General features: G+C 50.2%; 1 protein-coding gene across 1 annotated transcript in view; it reads left to right on the top strand.

Moving 5' to 3' along the window:
* The window catches only part of CTDP1 (CTD phosphatase subunit 1), a 56,871-nt gene that overhangs the window by 18,589 nt on the left and 23,435 nt on the right, over window positions 1–14,847 (top strand). Inside the window, exons 9-10 of the mRNA XM_007953309.1 lie at window positions 634–864; window positions 11,943–12,105. Of these exons, the coding sequence (XP_007951500.1) occupies window positions 634–864; window positions 11,943–12,105 (394 nt within the window). The remainder of the gene's footprint in view (window positions 1–633; window positions 865–11,942; window positions 12,106–14,847) is intronic.

Genomic DNA, 14,847 nt, shown 5'->3' with positions numbered 1-14,847 from the left:
GAAGTTTCCATGGGGTCTTCCTCACGAAGTTTCCATGGGGTCTTCCTCACGAAGTTTCCATGGGGTCTTCCTCACAACGTTTCCATGAGGTCTTCCTCACGAAGTCACCACAGGGTCTTCCTCACGAAGTCACCACAGGGTCTTCCTTGTGAAGTTACCGCAGGTTCTGTGATACCACTGAGAAGGAAGAGGGGTAGAGAGGTAGGTGAGGAATATGGAAAAGGTGTATTTTAAGTATTTCTGAGGCAGGAGTCACATGTATCAAGAAAAGCAACAAGTCATAAGAATGAACTCTTTTGTTGAGAGAGGCTTAAAAAATTACTGTTCTCTGTCAGAAGGCTCAGAAGCAGGTGTCAGAAAACATGACGATGGAATGTTCGTAGTCACCAATAAGTGGGAAGTGTGTGTATGTGGACTCTGGTGGGGCAGGCGCCTGCCAGCATGGCACCGTCTCTGCACACAAAGCCTGCTGAGCACGAGGCTGGCAGGGCTGGTGGGACAGGTATTGTCTCCAGCTTCTCCATGCTGGGTTGGGCTCTGGAACTGAAGACAAGCCACATGCGTCTGCCTTGAAGTCCCTGGGGATGGTCTAGTGGGTTGCCCTGTGCCTTCACATGTGCTCTTGTCTGGCAGGGAGACCAGCCCCACGGCCTTCGCCGACAGACAGAGCACCTTCCAGGCGGCCTTGTTCCACCCCACACCTGTCCACCCCAGGAGTCCCCCTGGGCCTGAGGCCCGCATCTATGACGCCAGCACCGGGAAACTCATCAGGAAGGGCACCCAGCCCATGGCGCTGCCCCCGTATGCGCAGACCCCCGCACCACCTGCCTCACTGCCAGCCCACGGGGAGCATTCTTCCTTCAGGTACATCTCAGGCACAGGGCAGGCTGAAGTTAACTCGTGTGTTGGTTGTGTTACCTTGGTTACATAGGGAACTAGCGGTACTGGTGTGTGAAGTGAGGAGTGTTAGTCTCAGGTGGACTCCTGCTTGTCATGCTCTTGGCTGTCTGTCCATCCCTTCCTCCTCATCTTTGACCCCAGGTGTGGGCACAGACATCTGTGGTTGCTCAAGGCCACCCAGGATGTGGCTTTCAAGACAGGACACATATGGGCTGTGGGCTTCATGTGGGAAGAGGTGAGTGCAGCAGGATTGTCAGAGCAGGATCTGCAAGAACAGCCCTGCCTTCTGTCCTGGCAAGACAGAGAGATGTTGCCTGCAGTGAGAGTCAAGCCCCACACAGAGTGCTGGGGAAGGGCAGCATGGAATTGTGACTGGAGTAAAAAAACCAGCCCAGGGACAAGAAGGCATGTGGAGTGGAACGGAGTGGGGTGCCACGCTGGTGGAAAGAGGAAGAGCTCGCCGTGCTCCGTGGGTACTTGGGTACTTGACATCAGCCCACAAGTTGGGGTGGAGAGCCACACAGACCACCCAGGAAACAGCCTTAGAGTGAGTGTGCTTTGATGTTCTACTGAGGGCTCTCAAATGTCCCATTTACTTTGGAAGGGGACGTGTGGGTTGGTGTCACCTTCTTTTCCTAGAAAGACTAGGTACTTTCCTAGGGGTGGCTGATGGGGGCTCTTGGCCCCGAGAGAGGGCCTGGCTGTCTGCACTAACCAGCGTGATCCCACCAGAGTTAATGTAGAGATGGGGTCATGCCCCTTGCCCACACATGCTTGGAGCAGGTGCAGACAGGCTAGTTCAAGCACTGGCGCATGCCATGAGAGGAGAGGGCATCACCCTCAGAAGGACCCAGGGAGGCCAAGAGGGTGCTGCAGACAGAGGCTTGCAGCCCCCAAACAGCCCCCATCCCTGGTGGCCCCAGAAAGGTCTGTGGGGGCTTTTGGCAGAAAGCACCATCGCACATTACACCTTTTCTTGGGTACTGTTGTCATTCCTATAAATGGTTGGATCTTGACCTCCAAACGGTGTTTAGGTTTGGCAGTAGTGTGGGCGCTACCCCTTACTTGCCTCCTCTTATTTTCTTTCTTATGTGTTAGCTTGAACAGAAGATGCGTTTTCTTTCTCTCTTCTGTCCACGTTTCCACCTGACTTTGTTTTCTCGCCCACTGCTGCCTCGTTTCGCTCATTTCTTCTGTTGTGGAATTACCGTCTTTCCGTTAGAGTTCTTACCATTTGTATAAAGGTCTCTATTATTTCTTTCTTTGATGAATCACTTTCTTAGTAGAGTGACCAGTGTTGGCAGCTCAGCACATGTTTCTAGGTTGCTCAGGGCCTGGGGCCTGAGGTTCCAGTGGTCTGGCCGGGGTTGGAAAGGGTTGAGCTAGCTTAGCACGCAGACACGTGGAGCAGCTGATGTGGCTCCACGGCATTCCTGGGGCTGACAGTTGGTATAAATTGAGTTATAGGCAGTATGGCTGTTTTCTTGAATTTTTAAATTACATAAGTATTGCAACAAGTTCAATAATGCAGAGATGTACAAAAGCAAGTCACTCCAACCCCTTCTTAGCATGGTGTGCTGTGTGTCACTTCCCCCCTTCAGGCTGGTTCACACAGACACGGACACCAACACTTAGTACTGCTCACAGTGACAGAACTTCAACCGTCCTTGACACACAGCTGCAGCTGCTTCCTGGTGAATGGCTCTCCTCAGTAACCGCTCGACTCCTGTTGTGTGGACGCACCGCAAGTTGTCTGTCCTGTCCCACTGCTGTGCTTTTACTCTGCTTTTCATCCTGTGTTTGAACATGCAGACTTCATAGTTAACACTTGTGCTCAGAGGGTCATAAAGAATGGTGGTCAAGTTGAGCTCTGTACCGTGTTCCCAAATTTTCCTTGAAATATTTGTCACCACATATTTTTTCTGTATTCCTTTTTTTTTTTTTTCCAAATTCTGTAGTGATCTCCTGTTGTTTCAAATAAACTCTACATGTTTTTATCATAGGGCCTTGTTGTGCCCACAAGGGTGGAGCAGATACCTGGGTGTTCTCTAGTGCTGTTACTGCTGCTCAATAAACTGATGAACTAACAGCTCCCCATTTGTGGGGTTGATAGCCAAGCCAGAATGGCTCTCCAGAAGCAGCTGTAGTAACTCCAATTCTTGGTGTCTTGGGAAATACAGGTTTTAGCTTGGAGCACCATGTATTTTACTGTCCCAAAGGATTCCAGAGGTAGATTGATTCTTTAAATCTAGTCTTATCGTCCCCTTTCCTAAAATGTCAATGCAGATAGGTTTTCACTTCTTAAAGATAGCCTCCCTGTGTTTTTGTTACCATGTAGAATCTATGCTGAAATGTTTTTGATATGGTCAGATTCTTCTCACTTCCAACACGTGTGCTGGATTTCCAGCTAATCAGGGTATCTGCAGTGAGTCCCTCTCCCAGAATGTCTCTGCCAGACCTGCAGACCTCGTGAAAGCACTGCCATGCTGTGAGGAGGGATGGTATTGTGGTAGACAGACCACCCTGATTTGCACAGAAGTGACTGGGCCTGCCGTTCTGGCCAGCTGGACAAGGGCGTGTGTCTCTACATGGCCCCCTGCAGGAGCTGCAGCAGCCAGCAAGCCAGCGTGCTTGCCCTGTGGAGGCTTGGCCAACACCATGCTCTCACCACTCCTGCCTCTCAGGGGACTCGCTGCTGGCATGCTGTTTGCTATTCATAACCAGTGACTGCTGAGTTAAATTGTAAAATAACAGCTTTTTAGGAAAAAAGATAATTGTAGCATCCTTGGTTGAAAGCAAGTAACGACCAAAAAAAGGCTGACCAACCAAGTGGGTACTCAAGATAATGGTAGCTATGTTTTTGTGTTTTCATAAGGTGAAAATGGAAGTCTTGGAAGATAGGAGAGGTGTTAGATGATTTTAAAGAAACTTCTCACAGAGTTGTACATCAAAGCCCATTAAAACATACAGAGTTAGAATGGTGTGGTACCGGCTTCAAGATAGACCAACCATACCAATGTGAGAAAACGTGCAGGCCTCAGGAATCTTTGTATGTGTAGGTCCTGTATCTGTGAGTGGAAGCACACACCCAAGGAGGTGGGATGGATGACTTGGAGTGATGCTGTCGCCAGTGGGTCAAGAATATAAACAAGTGGCACGGGAGGAAGTTCTGATGGCTGATAGCATACGTGAAAGTGTTCAGCTTCACTGGTAGTCATCAGGAAAACGTGGATTAAAGCAAAAAGTAAGAAGTGGTGATTCCAATGCTGACCACTACTGGAGGGAACTCAGCGGACACGTACTTTGAGGGAGTATATGTGGGCATACTCTGGGGGAAGTTTTCTGGCCGCTTCATTAGGAAAACACCTTGCTTCTAGGAATTGGCCCTTTATGAGTGAGTGCATGAGAATCTGATGATTCTGTGTCTGTGTGCAGCTGTAATGGGGTACCTTTTATTGCATCAGCCCTCCTACTGAAAATAACTGTAAAAGCCGGTGGACATAACTCAGGAAACAGTCGGGTGAAGGCACAGGAGAGTAGCTAATGTGGGCAAGGCTGAAGGCTGCAGTTCCTGGAAAGAGAGAAGCCTGGGTGACAAGTGCCACGCTCCCTGGCTTTTCTCTGGGGGCATTTTCCAAACGGTGGTTTTGGGGGAAGAGAGGCCAAGCACAGGGCAGGCTAAGGAAATAGGGGCTGAGGATCGAGAGCAAAGTCCCAGAGAAGAAGGACTACGGAAGTGGGGCCAAGTAATCAGCATACAGATGCCCTTTGTGGTTCTCGAGCTGCGAATGTACTAGAGTAAGACTCTAGGAGCCTCAGCAACAAACAGCCAGTAGAAGGCTTATGAGCCACCAAGTATGGGAGAAACAGCTAAGAGTTGACAACCTGCCAGGGTATGGGGACCTGGGCAAACCATCCCATACCTTCAGCTGAGATCTCAGAGGGACCATGCCCTAGTAGATAAGCCCTAACAAAGCCACAGTCCAAACTTCAGCAAGACTGGAATGGCATCTCAGTACTCCATTTGCCCAGGTAAGCCACCTACTTTGGAGCCTTCACAGTTTTTCATCTATAATATACAATATCCATTCAGAAATTACGAGGCATGCTGAAAAGCAGTACCAATTGGCTGGGATTCAAAAGATACAAAGACTAACGTTGTCTTATTGGAGTTTAGAATAATTGTGTGAGACACATTCTAAAACTGAAAAATACAACCTCTAAACTTAATTGGAAGATGGATTAATAGAAGATACCCAAGTTGGCAGGATACAGAGAGTAGGGAAAGCAGAACACCAGGGCCCAAGGGACACAGCCTTGAGGTCCAGCACACATAACGTCAGCCTCCCAGGATAGAGAGGGCAGGCAGAGATAAAGATTGAGAAACAAACTCACAGATTCCAGAAGCTCAGCCAACCACAAACTGGATAAAATGGGGAAAACCAGATCATAAACACGTCATGGTTAATGTTGTAGGAACCCCCGTCACGAAGAGTCAATGATCACAACAGGTTTAAGTGGGAAAGCAGGTTATTGAGTATGGAGACCTGAGGAGGCAGAGAGAATCCCTTCTCTAAGATGCCTGACTCCCCGAGCCAGGGGCAGACATGATAGTACAGGGAGATGGGAAGGGGCCTGAGGACCCCAGGGCGGCCAGACTCAGCATCCCTCTTCGCAGGGTGGTTTTGCTTCGTAGGCTACGGTTCTTAGCTGAAACTAGTCATGGGAAGAGGGTTATGCTTAGAGAATGTATAGTTGGAAATAACAAACCTGAAGAACTCAGCATCTGCAGTGATGGGTCTCTCCTCGTCCAGAGCAAAGAAGAATGAAGAAAACCAAAGATTCATGAAAACAGTTAGTCCCAGTGACTGGTAAACTATGTGATCCACAGCCTATATGACTATGAGACCAGAACTAGATGGTGTCTGGCTACGACTCTCAACCACTCAGAGGGGCATCTCTATAGGAGATCCTGGATAGAGAGGGAGAACAATGTGGAATGAAACTCTAAATCATTTGGGGAATAATAGGGGGGGGAGCAGGTTTGCTGGTCTGATAGAGCCTGATGGAAGCACTGAGACTATGGCCCCTAGCTGCCCTTCAGGTCGGAAATTGAACCCACACATGTGGCTTCCAGCCAAACAAAAAACAGGCATAGGAGTTGAACATTTACCTGAGTTAGATACACTCCTTGGAGAGTTCAATCATGGGAAAAAGAAGGGCTGTGTATGCACAGGGAGACAGCTCAGGAGCCAGGAGTGCATGGAGAAATGGACACAGGGAAGAGGTAACTATCGGGAGGAAGTGGGAGGGGAGCTGTTGCGTTGCTGTAAATTGTAGTCAATGTCATGAGACAGTGTATGTGACCTACTGTATGGAAAGTGAATTTTCTCTGTAAACTTTCACCCAAATCACATTTTAAAAAACAAAAACAAAACAGTGTCTGTGAAGAGCTTGGCTGTTCTGTTTACTTAAAAGAAAGCAAAAGGGAGGGAAAAATAGCAAGTTGGTCACTATGATGAACGTCGAAGGCACTTGACTGCTAACCAGAAAGCTGGAGGTTCAAACCCCCTAGCCACTCCTCAGAAGGAAGGTTGGGCAATCTACTTCCGTAGTGATACTTGCCTTGGAAACCCAAGGAGGGGTTGCTATGAGTTGGGTCCGACTTGACGACACATAACAACAACAACAACAAGTCTGTTACAGTCCTGTAATTTTCAGTGAGGGGCCCCTTCGCCTTTCCACTTCATCCCCCCAACAGTTCAGTTTTTTGAAAGATTATGACAAAGGGAAAATCTTAAAAGCAGCCAGAGTGACGACAAAAATGCATCATCTTCAGAGGAGCAATGGTGAGTCTCGTGGGCCAATTTTTCAACAGATGATAAGTGCCACAGAATGATGGAAGGACATAACAAACCTACTAACCTAAAATCTATACCCAGTGGAAAAACTTCTGGAATGAGGACAAGACAGATTACTTTTCAGACAGAATCTGAGCAAATGACCCACAACAAACGCCACTGCAGGGAACTCTTGAGGCTGAAGGAGGATGCTCCCAGGTGGGAGCACAGACGAGTAGGAACAAGCCAGAACACCAGGGAGAGCTCACGTGGGGCAGTAGGTGACCACTGGCTGTGAAACAGCCGTTGCAGCACTGTCCACAGGGGGTGCGCCTCGAGTGTGTGGCCAGGGTGGGCTGTCTGAAAAAGTGCGAGACATTCGAGCATTGGGATGTCACGCAATGATGAGAAAGCTCTGTTTATAGAAGAGCTGGAGGCCGTCTGTGAGGTCCTGCTGCCTGACACACACAAGTTATTCAGGAGGGAAGGGCTAACTGCAGTTTGTCAACCTGCCCTGTGCTCTGAACAAGAGGGGTTGCTATGAGTTGGAGCCAACTTGCGGGCGGTGACTTTGGTTTTTGTTTTGAGTTATGCTCTGAAGTGCATGACTTGATAGGTGATCATGTAATCAACTCTACAGCTTCTTTAAGCAATTAAAAAAAGATCAGTTTACCTCTTCACTTTAATATATATAGCAAAAAGAATTAAGCCAAATTAGCATTTAATTGCCACAAGTGCCACAGGGTGTTAATAACCTTAATTTATAATGAGACTGTGGCAGTAAATAAAAACCATGTATGTAGTGCTGTTCAAGCTGTGGAGTTGTTGTTTGTTGTTAAGTGCCATCAAGGTGGACCCGACTCATAGTGGTTTCCGAGGCAATAACATACGGAAGTAGATTGCCCCATCTTCCTTCCAAGGAGTGGCTGGTGGGTTTGAACTGCCAGCCTTCTGGTTAGCAGTCAAGTGCCTTATGCACTATGCTCCCAAAGCTCCCAAAGCTGTGGAGATAGGGTTAATAAACATGAAATGACCAAACGAGTTAGGTCTGTGTAGTCAGATGCTCAGTTTGGAAGATGGGCATGTCCTGGAGGGATTTGGATAAACCAGGTTGCTTTTGCCAAGGAAGTCAGGGAAGTTGTGAGCCAGACAGCCTTGAACTGCCTGGAAGGGCAGGAACAGTTGAGTGAGGGGAATGGGGTGACTCCGAGCAGACACTGTGCTAGTCCAACCTTGTGTGCATGTGCTGGTGTGGTGGGAGGTGGTGGTGGTGAGTGGTGGGCCATACTGCAGGGGCCCCAGAAGCCATCACAGGCCCTCCCTTGAGATGGGTTCAACACCTGTGTTGGCAACCAACCTGCTGATGCAGCTGTTTGGTGGAAAGAGCTCTGACACCTTTTATGGTTTTACTATACTTGCTGTCAGTGTTGGTTTCTGTCTTCTTAGAAGTGATCACATGGTCACGGCCATAAAGTTGATTTGGCCGCGTTATGGTTTGAATTGAATCCTGTGAAATTATGTCTGCTGTAATTATCCTTAGCTCTGTGATGTTGATGAGGTAGGATTAGAGGCAGTTACGTTAATGAGACAGGATACAACATATAGGATAAGGGTGCTGTCTTCATTAAACAAGCCAGCAGAGCAGAGGGACCTCCATAGCACCAGGAAACAGGGTAGGGAATGGAGCGCAGCCTTTGGACCCAACATCCCTGTGCTGAGAACCTGCTGAACCAAGGGGAAGATAAACGCCAAGACATGGTGATCGCCAAAGGACGCGTGGCCTACAGACCTTCCTCTATAGCTTCCTGAATTCAGGCTTCTGGCCTCGTAACCTGTGAGAGATGGAATTTCTGTTTGTTACAGCCACCCACTTGTGTTCTTGTTACAGCAGCACTAGGTACAACCAACGACGACTGATCCCATGTGACAGAGCAGAGATACCCCCGTTCCTCCTCAAACCTGAGCTTGAGACTCAAGGTGGTTCCGCCCCTCCCCCATACTTGGCCATGTCTGCAGGCATTTTTGGTCACAGCTGGAAAGGGATGGTCAGGTCAGGGTGTATTGGTTTGCATTCTGCAGTGCTATGCCCCCCCCCCACCCCCCCAGCAGAGCTGTACGGCCCAGGTGTCTGCAGTGCTGGGACAGTGGAGGGGGGAGCTCCACACTCATTGAAAAGCAGGATGAGTCATGGATCATGTTTTTCACATGTCGTAGTCCTTGTTTTTTCAAAATACTCATTGAACTCTTGGAATAACCTTTAATTTAAAGGAAAACATATCATTAAACCATGAACTTAGGAATGGTGGTGATTGTACCTACTACTCATTATTGGCTATCTGATTATCCCACACCGACATTTACAACCATAGTGAAAAATCTGTTAGCCTGCAGTTTCAGCATTCATGGTGTGGTCTGGCAGGAACTGACACTGATGTGTCAGGGGACCAGCAGACCCATGTGCACGTGGAAAGGAAGTGGGGATTGCATAGTACTTCCCCACCGAGGAGAGGGGCCGACGGGGTGCTGGGTGGAGTGGGGCTGGCAGCTGCCTGAGGCTACCCAGGAGGTCCTGGGGGTTCCCAGAGGCTGAGGCCACGGAGGAAGCAGGACCTGGGGTCTGGTCGTAGCTCGTAGCCCCAGGGGACAACAGGGACAGGACAGGCCCTGGTCAGAAGCAGCCCTGGGCTGGGGCAGTTCTGTGCCTCGGGACTGCAGGAGCCCATGTCTGCTGACCAGCACCTGTGCAGCCCCTTTAGCCCACTCAGTGCTCCCTCCTGGGCACGCCCAGATGAGGGTGGGGCAGGCTTCCTGGGCAGGCTTGGGGTCAGCGGGTGAGTGGCCACTGGCAGAAGGCAGGCCTGGCCGTCACGGCCTCAGTGGTAGCTGTATATTGTTGATTCTCATGGGGGCAGAGGGAAGCAGGGCTTCCCAGTGAGAGCTAGGGCACGCTTGGGTGAGGGGCCAGTGGGGGGACCCAGCAGCCCAGTATCCCTCTACGGTACCCAGGCCCACCCATCCATGGACAGGGAGCCCCCTGCCCCCAACAAGGCCACCAAGGGCGTTTTGGAGTCATTGAGGGGATGAGCTGGGGCTACCCATCCTGAAAATAGAGCAGGAGAGGGATGGAACCCCAAGGATGGGGAGAGGGTGGTGCTTGGGGCCACCCTGGCTCTGGAAGACTGGGCGGCCCTCCCCTGCAAGTGGCAGTGAGGGCCGAGCTCTCCTGAGGTGGCTTGAGGGAGTGGCAGGTGGCCTTAGCAGGGGCCCAGCAGGGCATTCAACATACAGATGAGGGAATGAGGGGATGCGGTCTCTGTGGTAGTTAAAGTTGTATGTCAACTTGGCTGGGCCTGGTTGAGTGGCTGGGCAGCTGGTGGTAGTTTTCCCCATGATGAGATTGGCAATCACCTCCATGGTGGTATCTATCACACACAGCTGAATAGCCACTCTAGGGATGCGGTCTGCTTCCCGTATATAAGCAGCAGCTTTGGGAATGGTCTCTAGCTCATGGCACGCTTGGACCCTGCATGTAGCCATGTTCAGCAGCCTGCCATGCTCTGCCAACTTTGGGACTTTCAGTGGACTTGAATTAATGGCCTGCTGTGTGGCTAGGTGACATTGGGACTGTGCCTTTCTACTTGTCAACCTTGGGCTTGGCAGTCTCAGAAGCTAGCAACTGAGTGAAGAAAAGCCTCCAGCTCCAGTGGGCCAGGAGCAGGAGGCAGAGCTGAAGCCCAAGGTTAAGGGGCTTTCACCCAGCCCCTAGAGCCTGGCACTTTGAACTTGGACTTAGAGCCTCCAAATTGTAAGAGAATAAACTCCTGTTTGTTAAATCCATCCCATTTGTGGTATATTCTTGTTAGAGCAGCACTAGGTGACCAGAACAGTCTCCAGTCAGAGCCTAACCTTGCCTTTAAGTGAGGAGTGGGTGTATTTTTAATTCATAAGTTTTTCATTTTATTTAAGGCTGCGATTTTAAAATCACTGCCACAGACATGGTCAGGATGATGGTATTGCAGACAGGGCATGAGCAAGAACAATGGTTCTCAAACTTTCGCTGGGACGCGTTATGCTGTTGTGTCCCCATTTATCACATTCAGTTAAACGGAGATGTTTTTCAATATTCATTTTAAAATAACAATACTGCCATCACATATGACCACAGAAGGCATTCCTTAGTGAGCAGTGACTCTTCAGAGGAGGAAGTGGAGGGCGGTGGTCTGTCCCTGCGGGGTCCAGCACAGCTTAGCACCACATACTTGACCTCTGCAGTCAGTCTCCTGGGAGGGGGGCTTCTGCTGGGAGCCTGCCAGGGGCTGGGCGGGGATCTGGGAGCACCTGACTCGGCCCTCTGTCTGGCCTTACCCAGCTGGGGAGAGGCAGGTGCATACGTGGGGCACAGCCCGCCCACAGCAGCCTCCTTGATGGGAGCTGAGCGTGTGTCCCAGGAGGCTGCAGACTCTGTCCACTCAGTGCCTGGAGCAGGGGACCTCTGTCCTTGAGGCCCCACCCCCCAGGTTCCTCAGCTCCTGCACATTGAAGGTCAGTGTCGTCCTGACCAGCCTTTGTGGGACACACTTCTGGCCTTTAATTTTTGGTTAACCTGTTAAATCACTTCCTGGAGAGAGACTGAAATCCATTTGTGTTTAGTAATCTGCTGTCCTTTCTGAGCGCGTGATTGGAATTAACTCATCGAAGACTTCTTAAATTCACTAGCAGTTTTTGGGCTTGTCGTCTGAATAACTCACTTCTTGAATGCCATTGGCGGATTGTAAGTGATTCTTTTTTGAATCTGTGGCTGCCTTGGCCTCGTCACAAGAATGAGTAGCACTTCCTGCTGGTTTCTGGGAGGGTGTCCCTCACCTTCCTTCTGTGTGTTCCTTGTTCTGACTCTCATGGGGACACAGTGGGCACTGTCCATGACCATGTGGTCTTACCGACTTTTGTTGATGTAAGAAGGTAGGTGACAGCCTCCCGCAGGCATGGGCATGGGCCTGGCTACCCTTGCCTGGCATAGCTTGCGGAAACCTCTGTTTGAAATGAGCTCTACTAAAGTGTAACAGGCAGGTCCTATTGGCCAAGTGCAAATACTGTTAGTATGTAAGCGTTTGTTCACCTGCCCAAGCATCAGGGTCTGATTCAGTGCTGAAGGATGCAGTACAAACTGATTTCCTCATGTGGGACCTATAAAATTCATTGCAGAGTTGTTCAGCCACACCAACAGCAGATGTTTGATGAAGAGTTGCGTGGCACTGCAGACGCGGAGCGGCCTGGCCCTTCTAGAAGAAAACGGCAACCCAGTATGTCAGAGACTATGCCGCTGTACACACTTTGTAAGGAGGATTTAGAGAGGATGGACAAAGAGGTGAGCCAATTGGTCTTGCAGGGACCCAGGGCGCCACGCCCACGGGCTCGCCCCCGAGAGCCTGTGTGCGGGGAAGCAGAGCACAGGCATGCGCACGCCGCGTGGCACACCACGTGTTGAGTTCTGGATGCATACCTCTGTCTGTCATGGAGCACTTTGTTCAGAGACCTGTCATCATGTTGAGTGGTGTGTTGCCCAAATTTGGCACGTGAGCACACTTTGAAAATCGGGTTTTGTAACTACATTAGCGCTTCTCAAAGCGCCCCCCACCCCCACCCCGAGGATGTTGGGCAGTGTCTGGAGACATTCCTGATTGTCACAGCTGGGTGGGGGCGGTGGCACTGGCATCGAGTGGGTGGAGGCCAGGGATGATGCTGCACACGCTGCAGTGCACAGGACACCCCACGGCAGAGAATGATGAGCCTCAGGGAGCATGGTGTCAGGTGAACGCAGGTGCTTTGTCTTCACGGCCACAGAGCACGCTGGCTGTCCATGGTCACGCCACCAGATGGACCCGGACAGCACGGGGCGGGCACCGGGGACTTGTGTGTGTGTTTCCATCATAGCACTGGGATATTGATAACAGCACCCTAGTGCCATTCGGAGGTGGAGGTTTTCTTATATGAAAACAAAGCAGAAAACTCAAATAATATTACAAGACAATGTTGATATCTGTCTCTTGGTTTCATTTTTTACAACAACCAAAAACCAAACTCACTGCCATGGAGTCAGATCCGACTCAGAGCGAGCCCTCTTTGGGTTTCTGAGGTGGTATCGCTACAGAAGTAGATTGCCCAACCTTCCTTTCAGGGAGTGGCTGGTGGATTTGAACCGCCAGCCTTCTGGTTAGAAGTCAAATGCCTTAGGCACTACACCACCAGAGCTCCCTTTGACAACAACAGGACCCACCAAAACTTGAGAGGATGCTCATACATAGGGCTCCTCTTGGTTAGCTGCACTCCCTAGGCCTTTATCCCAGGACCTTTGTTGAGAAGTTTCATGCTGTTACTGTCTTTCTTAGTAGGAAGTTTGTACAGATTCATCCTAGGGCAGACTGTTCTTCAGAACCATTGCAAAGAACACACCCAAAAAGGAATTGAAGACTGCACCCACAATGCACAGGCGTGGGGTGTACACTAGTGGTGTTCTTCAGAAGGACATTACGGAAGAATATGCTGGATGGCATGGGCACGTACACCAGTAACACTCTTCAGAAGGACGTCACGGAAGCAGAGCCCACGACGTGCAGCTGTGGGGTGTGCACTGAGGACGCCCTTCAGAAGGGCGTCACGGAGGAACAGGCCCACGACGTGCGGCTGTGGGGTATGCACTGAGGACACCCTTCAGACGGGTGTCACAGAAGAACAGGCGGCTGTGTTGTATGCTAGTGAGTAGCTCCTGCTCGAGCTTACAGTCGGATGCTTAGTCCCACAGACACCACCTTCTCGCTTGCATCTTAGTCTTTCCCACCAACAGGTCATGACCCCAGTGTTGAGGCGTGCACTTTGGGCCTGGTACCATGGAGATAACCATCTCCAGTCTCATTGGCAATACTGTGGCGGGCATTTAGGAGGAAGCACCAGTGTTTTAGTTCATTTTCAGCAGTAGCAGAAAATGCAGAGGGGTTGTGTTCAGTATGGGATCTTATCAACTCAGCACCACCTCTTGTTGGGAATAAGCTCTCCTCAGGCATGCAGAATGGCTGCATTTGCCATTTTTGTGCCTTTTTGAAACAGTTATCTGATAGACCTGTTATTTTTATATTCTTTCATGAAAATGTTTTCTCTGGATAAGTTCCCTTCAGCTACACTTCTCATCAGGCCCAGCTCCTGCACGTGGGACAGCGGGTGATGTCTGAGGTGACTGGCTGCTTCTGCCTGGAGGAGAGGAGACCTGTGTTCAGTTGCACCCAGCCTCCTGTGCCCCATGTTACTCCCTCCTGGTTTTCCAGGCAGTGACTGGTGCTTTGTGGCTTTGTGTTACCACTGTGTCCTGTGCAGACAGGCAGTCGGTTTGCTGAGTATTACGACAACTCTGGTTCTTGTTCACTTGATGTCAGGTGGCGATTGCAATCTTAATGTGAATTAGAGTCTTAAATTCTGTTTTTGTTGGGTTCTCAAAAGAAGCCAAACCCATAAGACGTGTATGTTTTTATGTCTACACATATGTACGTATGTACACACACACATACAAATATATACAGAGATTTACTTCAAGGAAGTGGCTCACACAGTTGTGGGGGCTGGCAGGTTCTAGATCCATTAGTCAGGCAACAGGCTAAAGACCTCCGCTGGTTCATGGGACTGCGGGGGCTGGGGAATCCAAAATCTGCAAGTCAGGCATCAGGCTAGAGACTTCTGCAGGCTTATGGTTCAGTGTCTGGACGTCAGGTGATGGGCATAGTGTAGGGTCAAGAGAGAGCAGGCAGTGCCAGAACATCCATTTGTATTGTGGAGGCGCCGCATCCCCAGGAGGGGTCCCTCTTCAACTGATCAGCTGATCACATTAGATGACATCATGGATGAAATTACATCACTTCACCATCATCCCGTCTCGCCTTCCCATCCCATCTAACTGTCACTCTGTCTCCCTCTCCCAGCCTTCCTCACTATCCCAGCCTGGCTCCCTGTCCCAGCCTGCCTCACCATCATCCCGTCTCACCGTCCCATGCCATCATCTCATCTCACCATGTCCCGTCTCTCCATCATCTCATCCCATCTCACCGTCCCATGCCATCATCTC

This window comes from Orycteropus afer, unplaced genomic scaffold (assembly GCF_000298275.1).
Source record: "Orycteropus afer afer isolate SDZICR_OR568_19922 unplaced genomic scaffold, OryAfe1.0 scaffold00385, whole genome shotgun sequence".
Classification (NCBI taxonomy): domain Eukaryota; kingdom Metazoa; phylum Chordata; class Mammalia; order Tubulidentata; family Orycteropodidae; genus Orycteropus; species Orycteropus afer.
This window is presented reverse-complemented; position numbering and strand designations above follow the sequence as displayed.